At 36.8% G+C, this 18,574-nt stretch overlaps 1 protein-coding gene across 1 annotated transcript in view; it reads right to left on the bottom strand.

Moving 5' to 3' along the window:
* Window positions 1-18,574, bottom strand: part of LOC111150800 (DDB1 and CUL4 associated factor 6) — a 165,124-nt gene that overhangs the window by 131,196 nt on the left and 15,354 nt on the right. Inside the window, exons 2-3 of the mRNA XM_022508408.1 lie at window positions 16,139-16,200; window positions 2,073-2,165 (exon numbers count right to left, since the gene is read on the bottom strand). Coding sequence (XP_022364116.1) covers window positions 2,073-2,165; window positions 16,139-16,200 — 155 coding nt within the window. The remainder of the gene's footprint in view (window positions 1-2,072; window positions 2,166-16,138; window positions 16,201-18,574) is intronic.

Here is an 18,574-nt window from a genome sequence, read left to right as displayed (position 1 = left end):
ACATGTCTGAATGTTAAGGGCATCATGATAAATGAAATAGTAAGAAAAAGACAAATATTGTGTAAAACTTTATATGAGGTATCTAGAGTAGTTAAATTCATGGAGGCAAAAAGAGGTGGTTGCCAAGGGATGGGAGGAGAGAAGAAAAAGGAGTTATTGTTTATTGGGTACAGAGTTTCAGTTTTCCAAGATGAAAATAATTCTATACCTGGATGTAGCCATAGTGTCAACAATGTATATATACTTAATGTCATTGAACATAGTTACTAAAAATTATTAAGATAGTTAATTTTATGGTAAGTGTTTTCTACTACAGCCTTTTTTTTGTTTTTTAAAGCGTGAAGCACTGCATCTTTTCAAAAACACCAAGATTATTCCTTTGGTGTCTACTCAACTACTATGAGTACTGTAAGCATTAAAATTCTGATAGTGATAGTCAAAAAGCATTCCACATATACATCCTTCCAGGAAATTTCCTCTACTGTAAGGAAAAAGTTGTCCTAGTACAATATAATGATTTATAAGAAATATATCTTTGGTCATCTGGATGACCAAAGATATATTTATGACTATATATATATATATATATATATATATATATATTGTGTTCATATATATAGTCTTCTCATATATATACATAACTGACCATATATAGAGATAGACCATATATATATATATATGGTCTTCACCAAGAATTTTTGAAAATGCTTCAGAGACAAGGTGAGACGGGTGTCTTGTTATTAATGAAGACGACTTCTGAACCCCACCAAAGGCTAGGGACTGGCTGCCAGAAGAAGCTATCCTGAGACTGGAGAGATGGAACACAGGAGGGGAAAGGGGCTGGAGGTCGAATCAGTTAGTGACCAAAGACTTTTAGTCAATCAGGACTATGTAATGAAGCCCCCATAAAAACCCAAGGGGAGGAGCGCCTGGGTGGCTCGGTGGGTTGGAGCCTCTGCCTTCGGCTCCGGTCATGATCCCAGGGTCCTGGGATCGAGCCCCACATCGGGCTCTCTGCTCAGCCGGGAGCCTGCTTCCTCCTTCTCTCTGCCTGCCTCTCTGCCTACTTGTGATCTCTGTCTGTCCAATAAATGAATTTAAAAACAAAAAACAAAAAACAAAAAAAAAAAAACCAAGGGGACAGTTTTTTTGGCCTTTTGCAGTGCTTCCAAACTTGGGGAATCAGAAGGCTTTCATGTGCCACTGATCTAGGCCCTAAGCTCCAGGCTGGAATCGGGTAGAGGCTCCTTAAAAGACCTAGTAATTGCAGACCTAACACAAGTAGGATTTGAAAATATCAAGTTTCTCTCTGCTAAGTCAGGACAATTAAGTAACGCTATCTCTGAAATAAAATTATGACCTGTCTTTTAATCAAGGATATCTTCAATATGAATCTCATTCAGGATAAAGGACTACAACATTTATTTAAAAATCTTAACTGTTTAAATGTGGAAAAATAAGAAATATGTGAATAATTTATTCTGTAAGATTGCTACTATTAAATAACAGTTTGGTCTGCCAATCAAGTTCTCACTGATACAAAAATAGGTGTATAGTGTCTCTATATACAGAGAAGAAGAGCCAATAAAAATCAGAACATAATTCTAATTACATAATCCTAAAACTCAAATGATTATGCCAGCTTAAGGTATTAGGTATCATGAATCATTTCACTAGAACCTAGATACTGTTTTTGCAAACTGAATAAATAATGTTTCTTAAACCACTTAGCTGAAGAGTAGATTTTGTGAGCATGAAAGAAAAAAATAATCACATTGACTTTTTTCCCCTTAAGAATTGGTTTACTGAGATAATGATACTTTTGGCAATTTTACCTACATGAATAAAATGAAGCATATTTAAATTTGCTAGAGTCAAATGCTAGGTGAAATCCACTGTTTTCCTAAGAAGATTAAGGGGTAGGCATGATTTAACTTCCAAATTACATAACTACTTTGAGCAAAATAAGGATATTCTATTACAAATGTCCATCCCATAATTATTTACAATTTCTTAATTTCTAGCTTCTTAATTTTTCTCATTAAATTACAAATCTTTTTAAGCCACTTTACCTTTCTGCTGTAAGGATTACTAATTACTAACTTGGTGTCATCTGAGCCAGATAAAATATATTCTCCAGTCTCATTCCAACAGATTGTATTAACCTAAAAAGAAAGCAAAAATAAATTTAAGTAAACTGGACATATAAACAAGTATGCTATCTTTCAATTAACTGATGATTCAAAATTTATATCACTAATAAAATCGTGACTCTCGTAAGGAGTATTTACCAGTTAATCTATAGAAAATATATACTGTCATTTAGCAAACACAGTATTCTATAAACTCACAATGAAACGTCTGAATTGTTAAAGTTTCATTGTTTAAATTTACTTTAATTCATTTTATACCCAGAGACACAAACAACAAGGCCATCTTAAAAAAAAATTTTTTTTTTTAAAAAGAACTCACTACAAAGCTATAGTAATCACGGCTGTATGGTGCTGTCATGATCACAGACATATAAATCAATGGAACAGAACTGAGAGTCCAGAAGTAAACAGTTATGTTCAAGTCATTTTTGACAAGGGGTCCAAGACCTTTCAATGGAGAAAGAGTATTTTTTCAACAAATCATGCTGGGACAACTGGATATACTCAAGAAAGGGAGACTATATACAAATATGAACTGAAAATGATCAAAAATCTAAACGTAAGTGCCCAAACTGTAAGACTATTAGAAGGAAACATAGGTATCAATCTTTAGGTTTACAATAAAAAAAAAGAAGAAGAAAATAGCAAGAGTTGGCTAGGGTATCAAAAAATCGGAACGCTAACACAGTGCTGATAGGAATGCAGAACTGTATCCCTATTTAGACAGTTTGGCCCTTCCTCAAAAAATGAAAGTTAGCCCATGACCCAGCATTTTCACAATAAGGGATACATCCAAGAGAACTAAACACATGTATCAAACAAAAACCTGTACACAAAAACCCACAGCTGCATTATTCCTAAGAGCTAGAAGTGAAAGCAATCCCAACATTTATCAGCTAAAGTACGGATAAACAAAATGTGACTATGCATTTGCTCATAACAAAATACCCATAAAATGAAATATTATTCAGCCACAAAATGAAATCATGATACATCCTGCAACATGTAAATACTTTGAAAACATTATGCTGAGTCAATGAAGCCAGTCTGAGAGGCCATATATTCTATGAGTCCATGTATTTTGAAAGTCTAGATTAGGCGTATCTGTAGAACAGAAAGTAGATTAGTGACTGCCAACAGCTTGGTAGAGGGGGAATGGGAGTGAATGATAACTGGTATGGACTTTTTTTTCAGATGGTGAAAATATACTGGAACTAGACAATGGTGATGACTGTACAACTTTATGAATACACTAAAAAAAACCACGTTCATGAACCGCATACTCAAAATGGGTACATTTTATGATAAAGGAACTGTATCTCAACAAAAAAAGACTTCCACTTTTAGTGAAGGCAGATTTACTATTCCATCTGAAACAACTAAAAAACAGAATACAGTCTTTTTTTCCCTTAAGATTGTATCTGTTTATTTTTTTAGCGAACACAAGTATGCATGCACAAGAGCAGATGTGGCAGAGGGAAAGGGAGAAGATATTATCTCAAGCAGATTCTGTGCCTGACATGCAGCTCAATCTTACAACCCCAAGATCATGACCTGAGCCGAAATCAAGAGTTGGATGGTTAACCTACTGAACCCTAAATATTTTTAAGTACATAAAAAATATCTACAAATATAGAAAATATTTATGGGCCATAAAACAAATCTCAATATTTTTAAAAGATTTCAAATACAGAGTATATTCTCTGACCAAAATGGAATTAAGTGAAAATCATTAACAGAAAGATTTGGAAACTACAAAATAACAAGATATCCAAAAAAGAAATTACCCAATAAATTAGGAAGTATTTTGAAATGAATGAAAATGAAAGCACAACATAACCCAATTGATGGGTTGCAGCTAACTCTGAACTTGGAGGGAAACTTACAGCACTAAAATACCTATATTAGAAAAGATAAAAGTCTCATATCAATGACCTCAGTTTCCAATCAAAAAACAAATGAAACCCAAAGTCAGAAGAAGATTGGAAATAATGAGTATCAGATCAGAAACCAAGAAACAACAGAAAACAGAAAAAGAGGAGAAAAAAATACACACACAAGAACACTAGAAGCTGGTTCTCTGACAAGACAAACACAACTAATGAACATGTAGCTTAACTAATCAAGAAAAATAAAGGGGGCAGGGGAAATATACCACCAACATGAGGAATGAGAAGGATAACATTAATCACTAATTACATGTTCTATAATACCTGAACAGTAACGGGCAACCTTATGCCAATAATTCAACAATGTAGATAAAACTGACAAAATCCCTGAAACACACACGCTAAACAAAATTTACTCAATACTTAGTCTATTTTTATTAAGGGATTGCAGTTAGGATTTTCCACAAAGAAAACCAGGCCCAGGTGGCTTTATGGGTGAATTCTGCCAAAACATTTTTTTTTTAAATAAGTAATGAGAATTCTGTACTATAGCTTCAGAAATTTAGAGAAAATATAAATACTAGAACTAACAAGTAAGTTTGGGAAGTTTGTGAGATACAGATGAACATGCAAAATTAGACAGGACAGAGAATTAAAACCACCACATGGTATCACCAGATATCTACTAAAATGACTAAACGTTTTTTACACTTGATCTTTAGCCAAATGGCAGAGAAGGGATCTCTAAACGTTTTTTAAAAATTATTACATCAGATCTAAGGGGAGAAACAACAAAAACAGCAGCAGCAGACTTCAATACCCCATTTCCAACACTGGGTAAATCATATAGACAGGAAATTAGTAAGGAAACATTAGAACTGAACCATGCTTTAGAGCATATACAGAACAGTCCATCGTCCAGGAGCAGAGAGACATTCCCCAAGTGCATGCTGAACATTCTCCAGGGTAAATCATGAGAGATCACAAAACAAGTATTAGCAAATTTTAAAAGAATTAAATCATACTGAGTACCTTTCTGACTACAATGTTATAAGACCAGAGAGTAACAGCAGGGAAACTGGAAATTTCACCAACATGTAGAAATTAAATAACATATTCTTGGACAATCTGTGTGGGTCCAAGAATAAAAAAAATTGAAATAAATGAAAATAGAAATAAAACATATGGGATGCAGCAAAAGCAGTTATAAGCAGGAATTTTACAGCAAGAAATGCCTACACTAAAAAAAAGAAAGGTCACAAATAAGCAAAAGAACTTAACACATTAATGAAAGAAACAAACTAAGGCCAAAATTAGCAAAAGAAAGGAGACAACAAAGATCAGAGCAGAAATAAATGAAAAAGAGTAGGAAAACAGAAAAGATCAATGAAACTAAAAGCTAGTTTTTTGAAAAAATAAACAAGATTGACAAACCTTTAGGGAAAAGACCCAAATAAATAATAATTATAAATGAAAGAGCAGATATTACCATTGATACCACAGAAATGCAAGAGTATAAGAGAATACACTGAACAGTTATACACCAATAAATTAGACAATCTACTAGAAACATATAACCTACCAAGACTAAATCACACACAAAAAATTAAAAATCTATTCAGGCCAAAAACAAGTAATTTTTTTTGTTTGTATCTGGAAACTGAATCCGTAATCAAAACCCACTGAAAAACCACCAAAAAAATTAAGAGTCACCAGCTCTTTACACTCTCTCAGAGATCAAATAGCAGTGGAAACTCATGGGTGATGTTTTTAGTGCTGAATTCAGGCATTTTGATAGTTACCCTCTCATACATTCATTTTCTGTTCCTCTTCCTATACAAATGGAGAGCAGGCAGGTTTCTTTTTCCGGCTTCAGGGGCTTTGCCTATTTACCAAACATCTGAAGAAGAATAAACACCAATCCTTCTCAAAATATCCAAAAAACTGAAGAGGAGGGTACATGCCCAAACTCATTTTCTGAGGCAAGCATTAATTACCCTGATACCAGAGCCAGGTAACATATTACAAGAAAAGAAAACTACATGCCAATATTCCTGATGAATACAGATATAAATATCCTTAACAAAATACTAGCAAATCGAATTCAACAGCACACTAAAAGAATTATACACCATAATCAAGTGGAATGTATCCCTGATACAAGGATGATTCAGTATACACAAATCAGTAAATGTGACAGTCCACATTGATATAAAGAACGAGAAAAATCACACAATCATCTCAATGTATGCAGAAAAAGCATGTGACGATATTCAACATCTTTCATGATAAAAATTCTCAACAAACTGCAAACATATCTCACCATAACAAAGGTCGTATATGACAAGCCCACAGCTGACCTCATACTCAATGGTGAACAGCTGAAAGCTTTTCCTCTAAAATCAGGAAAAAGGAAAGGTGAACAACTCCCATCACTCTTACTAACACAGTACTAGATCCTGTCCAGAACAATTAGGCAAGAAAATATAAAAGACACCCAAACTGGAAATGACGAAGTAAAACTGTCTCTGTGTGCAGATGACATGATCTTACCTATACAACACCCTGAAGACACCACCAAGAACTGTTGGCACTAATAAATGAATTTAGTAGTTTCAAGATACAGAATCAACAAACAAGTATCAGTTGCATGTCATGTCTACATAATGGTAATAAACTATCTGATGCTGAGCTACAATTGCATCTAAAACAATAAAATACTTAGGGACAAATTTAACTGAAGAGGTGAGAGATCTGTACACTGAGACCTACACACTATTGCTCAAAGACAATGAAGACGACACATATAAATAGATAAGCCAAGTTCATGTACTGGAAGGCTTACTATTATTAAATGTTCACACTACACAAAGCCATCTATGGACTTACGGCAATCCCTTATTTTTTCACAAAAATAGAAAAAACAAAACAAAACCCTAAAGTCTATATGGAACCACAGAAGACCCCAAATAGCCAAAGAAATGTTGAGAAAGAAAAATCTGAAGGCATCATACCTCCTGAGTCAAACTATATTACAAAGTTACAGTAATCAAAATAGTACAGTATTAGCATAAAAACAGACACACAGACCAATGGGACAGAATACAGAACCCAAAGAGTAACCCAAACATATATGGTCTATTAATTTACAACAAAGGAGCCAAGAATACTCAATGGGGAAAACACAATCTTTTCAATAAATGTGTTGGGAAAACTGGATGTTCACAAGCAAAATAAGACAAAATTAACTTGAAATGGATATAGTACTTAAACATAAGACCCGAAACTATAAAACTCTAGAAGAAACAGAGTGAAAAACTCCTTGACCTTGGTCTTTGTAGTGCCTTTTTTTTTTTTTTTAAGTTTTTTTTTTTTTTTAATTTATTTGACAGACAAAGATCACAAGCAGGCAGAGAGGAGGAAGCAGCCTCCCTGCTGAGTAGAGAGCCTGATGCGGGGCTCGATCCAGGATCCCGGGATCATAACCTGAGCCGAAGGTAGAGGCTTTAACCCACTAAGCCACCCAGGTGCCCCTTAGCAGAATTTTTTTTTTTTTAATATAACACCAAAAATGCAAACAACAAAAGGAAAAATCAAATTTGGAAGCTTTGGCACAGCACAGAAACCAGTAAGAGGAAGAGGAAACCTACAGAATAGAAGAAAATATATGCAAACCATATATTTGATAAGAGGTTAATATACAAAATATATGAAGAGCTCATACAACACTGTTAACAACAACAACAAAAACAACAAATAATCAGATTTAAAAATGGGCAAAAGACCTACATCAACATTTTCCAAAAGTATACACAGCCAAAAAAAAGATGAAAGGTGCTCACCATCACGCATCAGAGGGAAATGCAGATCAGAACTATAGTGGAACATCACTTCACACCTATGAGAACGGTACCATCAAAACAGACACGACAAGAGAACAGGTGCTGGGGAGGATGTGGGAGAAAGGGAGCATCTGTGCACTCGGGTGGGGCTGAAAACCGGTGCAGCCACTGTGGAAAACAGTCCAGAGGTTTTCAAAAACTTCAGCATGAAACTATCATATGATCCAGCAATCCTATTCTGGGTGTGTAACTGAAAGAAATGAAATTGTTATCTTGAAATACCTGTACCTCCCATGTTCACTGCAGTACTATTCACGACACCCAAGACATGGAAAGAACCGAAGTGTTTCTCTATGAAGCAATGGACAAAGGAAATGTGGTATATATAGGAGATGGAATATTAGTCATATAAAAGAAGGAAATCCTGTCATTTGCTCCAATATGGATAAACCCTTAGGGCCAGACAAGAATGACAGACTGTCTGATATCCCTTATATGTGGAATCTAAAAATACCCATTTGGTAGAAACAGGTAGTAGAATGGTTGGTGGCTGCCAGCAGCTGGGAGATGAGCTGCTGCTGAAAAACCACAAACTTCCAGTTACAAGATGAGTTCTGAAGATCTAACGGGGATCTATGTACCTATATATATCTAATGTATGAGATGAATAAATTCTGGGGCTATCATGTGCAGCATGGCTGGTGGTTACATTTAACACTATGTTGTATACTTGAAAGATGCTAAGAGAGTAAATCTAAAATGTTCTCACCATTACCACCCCAACAAAACAGTACTATATGAGGCAATATATGTGTTAACTAACCCTACTGCAATCATTTCACAACATATCTGTGTACAAATCATCACACTGTATACCTTAAACTTTTTTTTTTTTTTTAAATGTTATTTATTTATTTGACAGAGAGAGATCACAAGTAGACGGAGAGGCAGGCAGAGAGAGAGAGGGAAGCAGGCTTCCTGCCGAGCAGAGAGCCCGATGTGGGACTCGATCCCAGGACCCCGAGATCACAACCCGAGCCGAAGGCAGCGGCTTAACCCACTGAGCCATCCAGGCGCCCCCTGTATACCTTAAACTTACACAATGCTATAGGTAAATAAATCTCAAGGAAGACGGAAAAAACCAAAAAGATATCTAAAAAACTGTAACAAGTAGTTGTACATATTAGGGAGCAGAAAGGAATGGGAGAGAGAGAAACAAGGGTGGAAGCCACTTTTTATATACTTTTAAAAATTATTTTTATACAATGAGAAAGTACTACCTATTTTTAAAATTAAATGCAAGATAAAAATAAGGACAACATGTTTTAAAAATAGTGTGAAGGCAGAAAAAAATATGGTTAAGCTTGCAAGAAGTTTACTTTCCACTCATCCTTAGAAAAATATTTTGAGAATATACTCAGTAAAATCTGAAAGTAAATTTAAAAATGAGAAGACACAGAATCCACAGCTTGCAAAAACTTGAGAATATCATAAAGACAATTGTCCATTATGGGAGAATCCATCTGAAATTAATACTAGAAAATTCTCCTTTGGGCAAGGAGGAAGATGTGACCTTAGATCTTTAAAGAAAGACATGAAGTCTAACACATAACACACACTCTGCCTCCTCAATCAGAAGTGCCACATATGTACAAGGCACTTCTCCTGACACTAGATAAAGTAAATAAATTTCTAAAGGTATTTTTTTGGCCCACTGTTCTGGGGCAGGTGTATATACTATGAACAAATAAATAAATGTGTTTGTATAATTATGATGTCAGATAGTGATATGCACTGTGAAGGAGAAAAAAAAACAGAAGAAAAAAGATACTGATCAGAACGGGGAGCTATCTGACTAGGGTGGTCAAGGAAAGCTTCTCTGATAGGTAACATGGAGAGCTAAATGAAATGCGGAGGTGAGCTTTACAAATATATGGGGTAAGAGAGTTCTGAGTAGAAGGCACAAAATACCTAAGGCAAAACTGTACTTGGTGTATTTAAGGAACAGCAAAGAAACGAGTGTGACTGGAACAAATAAGTGTAACAGCAAACACAGTAAGGGATGAAACGGGAGAAGAAGGCAAGTGCCAAATCATAGGGCCGGAACAATCAGGTCTTTGGGTTTACTGCAAGTAAGCTGGAAACCCAATGGAGGGTTATGAGCCACTGAGTTTTATGAACAGATGACATATCACACAGTTCTCTTTATAAATTTTCTTTCCATCCTCTTCTTATTATGAAAGTTTAACAAAAATTAAGAAAGACTTATAAGCACTGTTTATTAAAAATTTTGACTTCTGCAGTACATAGACAAATTACAGAAGATGACCAGGATGACAGAATAAAGGGTACATGTAACTGACCTGAAGATATAAAAGTGTCCGAGCTGATGGAGGTGTGAAACAGAGATAAAAAGGTAGAGGGAAAGGGGCTCTGGGCTGGCTGAGTCAGTAGAGCACACAATCTCAGGGTTGTGTGCTCCAGCCTCACACTGGGTGGAGAGATTAGTTGAAAATAAAATCTTCAAAACATTTTGGTGTGTGTATGTGTGGGTGTGTGTGTGCGCGCGCGGGGGTGTGTTTTAAAGATTTTATTTACTGGCGCCTGGGTGGCTCAGTGGGTTAAGCCTCTGCCTTTAGCTCACGTCATGATCTCAGGGTCATGGGATCAAGCCCCGCATTGGGCTCTCTGCTCAGTGGGGAGCCTGCTTCCTCCCCACCGCCCTGCCTGCCTCTCTACTTGTGACCTCTCTCTCTCTGTTGAATAAATAAATAAAATCTTTAAAAAAAAAAAAAAGATTTTATTTATTTGAGAGAGAGAGAATGAGAGAGGGAGAGCATGAGAGGGGAGAAGTCAGAGGGAGAAGCAGACTCCCCTCTGAGCAGGGAGCCCAATCGGGGACTCCAGGATCATGATCTGAGCTGAAGGCAGTTGCTTCACCAGCTGAACCACGTAGGCGCCCCTAAAAATAAAATCTTAAAAAAAAAAAAAAAAAAAAAGGTGGAGGGGAGGATGAAAGAATTAAGTGTCTCTCTTACAGAATGAAGGTTCCAAAGGCATTGTCTCTAAATGGCAGACAGACAAAAGGATGTTTTGTATATTGTTTAAAATTCAAGTGACCAGTGCAGAGACTAAGAACAGTAATATAAAAATTCTGAGAAGCCTACATTTAAGAAAGTAGGAGTTGTATAAGTAGGTTAAATCTTCCTCTATCACAGCAAGAACTCAATAGACAATGTTCAAAGTTGCGAAATCAAAAAAGACCAACAGAAAGAATTTTACACAGATTTCAACAAAGCAGGAAAGAATGTCCAATGGGAAAAAAGCAGTCTCTTCAACAAATGGTGTTGGGAAACCTGGACAGCCATACTTCTCCAAAGTATGAAAAACTGGACCATTTTCTTACACTATACACAAAAATAGACTCAAAATGGATGAAAGACCTATATGTGAGACAGGAATCCATCCAAATCCTAGAAAACACAGGCAGCAGCTTCTTTGACCTCAGCCACAACCACTTCTTGCTAGACAGGTCTCCAGAGGCGAGGGAAGCAAGGGCAAAAATGAACCTTGGGACTTCATCAAGATAAAAAGCTTTTGCACAGCAAAGGAAACAGTCAACAAAACCCAAAGACAACCAAAAGAATGGGAGAAGATATTTGTAAACATCAGATAAAGGGCTAGCTTCCAAAATCTAAAAAGAATTTATAAAACTCAACACCCAGAACACAAACAATCCAATCAAGAAATGGGCAGAAGACAGGAATAGACATTTCTCCAAAGATCACATTCAGGTGGCCAACAGACACATGAAGAAATGCTCCACGTCATCTGGCATCAGGGAAACACAAATCAAAACCACAATGAGATCCTACCTCACCCAACACCAGTCAGAATGGCTGAAATTAGCAAGTCAGGAAATGACAGATGCTGGCGAGGATGTGGAGAAAGGGAAACCATCTTACGTTGTTAGTGGGAATGCAAGCTCATGTAGCCCTTCTGGAAACCAGTATGGAGGTTCCTCAAAAAGTTGAAAATAGAGCTACCCTATGACCCAACAATGGCACTACTGGGTAGTTTACCCCCAAAGATACAAATGCAGTGATCTGAAGGGGCGCCTACACCCCATTTATAGCAGCAATGCCCACAATAGCCAAAGTAGAGACAGATGTCCATTGAGAGATGAATGGATAAAGAAGATGTGGTGTATACACACGCACGACGGAATATCACACAGCCACGAGAAAATGAAATCTTGCCATTTCCAATGATGTAAATGCAACTACAGGATATTATGCTAAGCGAAATAAGTCAATCAAAGAAAGACAATTATCTTAGGATCTCACTCATATGTGGAATTTAAGAAACAAAACAGAGTATCATAGGGGAAGGGAGGGAAAAATAAAATAAGATGAAACCAGAGAGGGAGATAAACAACAAGAGACTCTCAAGCACAGGAAACAAACTGAAAGTCGCTGGAGGGGAGAGGCCTGAGGGATGGGGTAGCTGAGTGACAGACATCCAGAGGGGCATGTGATGTAATGAGCACTAGGTTTTATATAAGACTGAAGGACAACAGACCTGTACCTCTGAAACCACTAATACATTATATGTGAATTAACTTAAACTTTAAAGTGTTTAAAACAAACAAAAAAGAATATTATACAGAGATGTGAAAAATAATCAGAAGATCTGAAATAAAAATAGATGAAAAGAGGTTTGTTTTTGGAGAATAAGAAAATAGAGACTATGAGACACTTTTATTACTTTTTGCTATGATCCATTTTTAATCACGTGCATATATTATTTTGACCCATTCCCCCCCAAAATGGTTTTCATTTTAAAATATATAGTGGCACCTGGGTGGTTCAGTTGGTTAAGCATCTGACTCACGATTTCAACTGAGGTCCTGATTGCAGGGTGGTGAGTTCAAGGCCCACATTAGGGTAATTACAGGCTAGGAATGGAGCCTATATAAAAACATAATTCTAATAAAATTAAAAAAATATACCTAAACTGTATTTACAGCATAATGATAATTCCATAATTGTGGACAGAAAAAGATAAGTTTGGTGGACAGGACTATAGATACTTTTTCCCTCTTCACTTAAATTGGGTTCCTCAGAGCAAGGGTCAAGACCCTCTTATCACTGTTATTTCTCTTTTTTCTGTAATTCTTTCTTTGTAGTATCTTTTCTAGTCTCGTGCTATCAATAGGCAGCTACAGCAGTATTTTCCAAAGTATGACCCACAGGTAACCTAGATCAAAATCATCTAAAGTGTTTGTTAGACTACAGATTTCTTTGGCCTTACATCTCAGAGTTTTGCGTTTCTTTGTTTTGGTATCTCAGTATCTTTGGTATCTTTAAAAAATACCAGTTTAGAAGCATACTGTTAAAAAAAAAAGTATAGTGTTAAGATAACCTCCTATAACGAAAAAGGGTATGAAACAGGGTATTCTCAGAGAACAGAAGTAATATGCTTTCATGAATGTAAATGAATACACTGATTTTCAATAATTGCTGGCCCCTACTTGTCTAATGAGTCTCGGAGGTATCAAAAAACAGGCCAGCAAACTCAGACCATAGGGCTTGAGATCAAGACAGTTTTCAACCTTTCTGCTTTTTTCAACCATACTGTAAGTCTGGTTGGAAAAAGGAGAAATATAAAATAGGAGGAACACAATATAATATAAAAAGGAGGAAATAATATAAAAGGAGTAATATGACCTGATTTATATGCATAATCTAGGATCTGTGTGTTGAATGAGTTTGTAGTGTAATGAGAAGACCAACTAAGAGGATACTGCAGTGGTCCAGGCAAGGGAAGATAGCTTAAATTAGGTGGTAGCATAAAAAGAGAAAGAAATGGAATGATTTCAGATATATTCTGGAGGTAGAATTTATTTATGGATAGACTAGATGTGGAAGTCGAGGGAAAAAGAGTAATCAAGGGTAACGTGAAATTTCTCAACTGGATGAATGGTGGTGCTATTTACTGAAATGTAGAAGGTTATAGATTTAGGGGAGAAAATCAAGTCTTTGTTTTAGCCACCTTAATCCTTTTTTAAAATTTAAATTCAATTAGTTAACATATATTGTTTCAGGAGTATAAGTCTGTGATTCATCAGTCCTATTTATATAATAGGTAGTGCTCATTACAACACATACCCTCCTCAATGTCTATTGTGTCCTACACCCCCTCCCCTCCAGCAACTTTTTGGTTATTGTAGCCACCTGAATCTTATGATCAATCTTACCATTACTAAAAGTAGAACAAACATTATGTGCCTCTTTTTTTTTTTTAAGATTTTATTTATTTATTTGACAGACAGATCATAAGTAGATAGAGAGGTAGGTAGGTGGGGGGGTGGGGGGGGAGGAAGGAGGCTCCCTGCTGAGCAGAGAGCCCAATGTGGGGCTCCATCCCAGGATCTGAGATCATGACCTGAGCCAAAGGCAAAGGCTTTAACCCACTGAGCTACCCAGGCGCCCCCACTGTGTGCCTCTTTATTCAACATAATAGGAAGCATATAGTATCATCCTATAAATATTCCCACTCCAAAAGTTGTATCTTAATCTAATCAAACCTCTAGGAGTAACTTCCACTTAGAAGAAATACAAAGCATATAAAAACAAATTAAATGACAACACAGAAACCAGATCAGTCTCTAGAGTGTAGGACAGTGTACAGGAAAACTGACTGAGATTCTCTAACAAGTCAATGTCAGGAATGAAAAAAAAGGAAGCCTGCTCTAGCTTAACAGTGATTTAAGAGGCATGGCAATCAAGGAATGGACTTTGCCTGGATCCTCTTTTGAACAAATAACTATAAAATGACATTTTAAACAATGAGGGAAATTTGATTATGGACTGTGTATCAGATGATTATCAAAAATATACTGTCAATATTGTTAAATTACATAATGGCATTTTAGTTACATAAGAAAACGTCCATTACTTTTAGGCTACATGTAGAAGTGATATGACATAGTATCTGGGATTTGCACTGAAATACTTCACCAAGGGAATAAAAAGAAAAATGAAGTGGAAAGTGTGTTACAATCTTGGTAACTGCTAAATCCACCTGTAAGTATATGAAGAGTATGTCTGAAATTTTCCTAACAGAAATTAAAAGGAAAAGGATTCTGTTTTGGCCCTGCTGAATTCAGGATGCCATCAGACATTCAGCTGGGAATGTGAAGTAGAGAGCCGGATACATGAACCTGGAGTTCTGGGAAGAAATGAGGAGATGGAAGGCGTGTTTTTCAGCCATGGGACAGGAGAGCATGTCCTAGAAAAGTGAAGTGAAGGGGCGCTTGGGTGGCTCTGTGGGTTAAAGCCTCTGCCTTCGGCTCAGGTCATGATCCCAGGGTCCAGGGATAGAGGCCTGCATCGGGCTCTCTGCTCCGCGGGGAGCCTGCTTCCTCCTCTCTCTGTCTCTGCCTGCCTCTCTGCCTGCTTGTCTGTCAAATAAATAAATAAAATCTTAAAAAAAAAAAAAAAAAGAAAAAGAAAGAAAGAAAAGTGAAGTGAAAACAGGCTGGAGGAGCCAGGACCAAGTCTCGATACATCCAACATCAAAGATCAAGAAGTGGAGGAGTCCGCTGAGAAGACAGAGAAGACGCAGCAAGTCCATGAGATACAAAGAGAACCAAGAGTGTGGTAGTAACAGAAACCAAGAGAAAAAACATTCCAAAAACAAATGTGTTCAATTAATGTCTAAGCTCCCTAAGAAGCAGCCACGAGGAATCATTAGTAACTTCTACAAAAGCAGTATTAGTAGACTGAAAGAGATGCAAGCCTTTTTTTTTTTTTCTTGGAAGCCTTTTAATAATATTAGAAAATTCATCTCTGCTTTAAAAAAAAAACTCTCATATTTTTCTAAATTCAAAATATACTTCTTTAGGTTTTGTGTTTTTTTTAAAGATTTTATTTATTTATTTGACAGAGAGAGATCACAAGCAGGCAGAGAGGCAGGCAGAGAGAGAGAGGAGGAAGCAGGCTCCCTGCTGAGCAGAGAGTCAGATGGGGAGCTCGATCCCAGGACCGTGAGATCATGACCTGAGCCGAAGGCAGAGGCTTAACCCACTGAGCCACCCAGGCACCCCTATTTCTTTATGTTTTAATGTAAAACTTTATTTATATCTGATTACAGTCAGACATAATCTCTTCTGGGAGGATGGGGCATGTCATCAAATATTGGAGCACTTGGTATTCAAGTCTTTCACAGTTGAGAATTAATCATTACTTACACAGCCATCATGCACATTCAAGGTTGCTTCAAGTTTCAGTCGTTGGATAAATTCTCTTCTTCCTGTTTAAAAAGAAAGAACTAAATGAATCATAAGTCATTTTTGTTGATGAAAGTGTGACAATGAAATGAAGAGCCCAGGATCCAGCATGAGGAAACTCTTCATTTCTACTCCTGCACTTACAGGCTGAGTAATACTGGGGGAGACAGACCTACTCGGCCCTCATTTCTTTATTAGGTAGTTGTTACCTACCTCGTGTAGTTATTCGTTCGCAAGGATTAAGACATTCAAGGACAGTGTCTGGACCACAGTAATCATTCAAATATTCCCTTCATTCAACCATTCATTCAACAAATATACTGAAAACTCACTCCACTCCCGGTGGTGCTCTAGGAGGTAGGCGCACAGTGGTGAAGTAAACAGAGTAAGATGCCTGCACTCTAATGAGCTTTCTAAACTACGCGTCACCCGGTCACAGTATTGTAAGGAAAAATAAAGCAGAGAAAGGAGCTAAGAAAGGACTGGAGGTGGGGGATGGGGTTTTAAATCTTAAACAGGTTGGCAAACAGTGTTTTATAAGATATCACCTATTTTCTGAACACATCTCAATTTCAGAAATGTTGAAGTATTTTAAAGTTCATCTTATAATGATGAAAAATGGCAGCAAAATATAAAATCAGCCTAAATGTCCATCAGTAACAGAATACTGCAAAAATAGAACAAATCCCTTTGAAAAAGAGAAATATGTTTCCCTTTAAAAAATGAATCATCTTTACCAAAGAAGAACCAAAAAGCTGCATGTTTATTCAGAAGCTGTAATGAAAAGAAGCTGAATATATGACAAAGAACGATAATTAGCTAAGTAATCAGGCTGATGAGATCTCAAATAAAATTAAATTTGACTATGCTCTCTGTATCCTGTCACAAGGGACAGATTTCTCTATTTATTATGTTTTCTTGCCACTCCACGTAAAGATCACGATCTTCTTGAAGCCGAATTGTTTTCCTTCTCTCTCCTTGCTTCTAACTGGTAAGCTGGCTAGGTAAAGGATGAACATGTGGGTTACAGGATTTTTTCCCTTTTTGTGTGTGGATGAATGCTCTATGGTTCCTGAACATATTGGAATAAAACAACCAACAAAAATTCAGTGTTTTCAGGGCGCCTGGGTGGCTCAGTCAGTTAAGCATCTCCCTTTGGCTCAGGTCATGATCCTAGGGTTCTGGGATTGAGTCCGGCATCAGGCTCCCTTTTTGGTGGGGAGTCAGCTTCTCCCTCTCTGACTACCCCTCCCCCTGCTCGTGCTCTCTCTCTTGGAGGCTCTCTCTCAAATAAACAAAATCTTAAAAAAAAAAAAAAAAAAAAAGGAAATTCACTATTTTCATTAACTGGTTGTACTTTATATAATTAACTTTTCAAATCTGATTTTCAGTTTTAAAAAGATGCTAACTGTACTAAACAGATAACATTACATTTTCCCCCTTTTGGCCAACAACAGCAGGCTTGGCATTCCTACTGTTATAATTAAGAGTTAAGAAACAGTATTCAAATTAACAACATGACACTAATTAAAATTCATTAAAGTTCTTTAAAAAAAAAGAAGCAGCACAAAATTTTTTTTTCCAAATTTTTAAAATCTGTGTTTGAAAACAGGGCTCTAGCCATCTCTGTATAGAGAAAATGGTGGTGGGACATGAGAATAGAAGACAAAGTGAATTCTTCTAGCAGGAACTCTTACACATGAAACCTGCACCTAAAAATATGCACTGAGACATGACAGTTACATAACAGCTTCTGAATGGTATTTCTACATGTGACTTTGGAGATCAAAATGACTGTTGTCTACACACCCCATTAAATGTGCTTCTAGAACAAACTAGTGTAAACCTCCTCTATCCTTTTAGTAATTAAATGCACTACCACAACACAAATCACAACCACAATGAGATCCCATCTCACACCAGTCAGAATGGCTGAAATTAGCAAGTCAGGAAACTAAAGTTAAAATAAAAATAAACTCATACCTGTTACTAAGAACTGTTAAGTCTAGATACTGGTAACCTAAGCACTTGGCCACCATCTCACGAATGCCGACAGAAGACACAAGACTCCTAAGTTAGGCACACAAGACTTTTCTACTGAAGCAGCAGAAGCTTCAGGTCCACATTGGTTCCTTGTCCCCCAATTCCCACAGGGCAATGGGGTGCAGCTTGGGTGAATACTGCACATGCAGTGGGTCTGAATCACAGCTGGGGAACTCTAACTGAGGGAACCCAAATTTTATAAAGTATCAAGCAAACCTGCCTGAACTGTGTCCCAAAGAGTGACAGTATCTTTATTATACTGGATAATAAATCAATCTGCCCTCTGCTTCGGAGGGAGATATTATAACTTCCAAAGTTGTTCCCTATATATACATCAATAAGAAGATAGTCCAG

Source organism: Enhydra lutris, unplaced genomic scaffold, assembly GCF_002288905.1.
Source record: "Enhydra lutris kenyoni isolate GAN:26980312 unplaced genomic scaffold, ASM228890v2 scaffoldscaffold24, whole genome shotgun sequence".
NCBI classification, from domain to species: domain Eukaryota; kingdom Metazoa; phylum Chordata; class Mammalia; order Carnivora; family Mustelidae; genus Enhydra; species Enhydra lutris.
The sequence above is the reverse complement of the archived record's forward strand: the minus strand, read 5'-3'. Positions and strand labels throughout refer to the sequence as shown.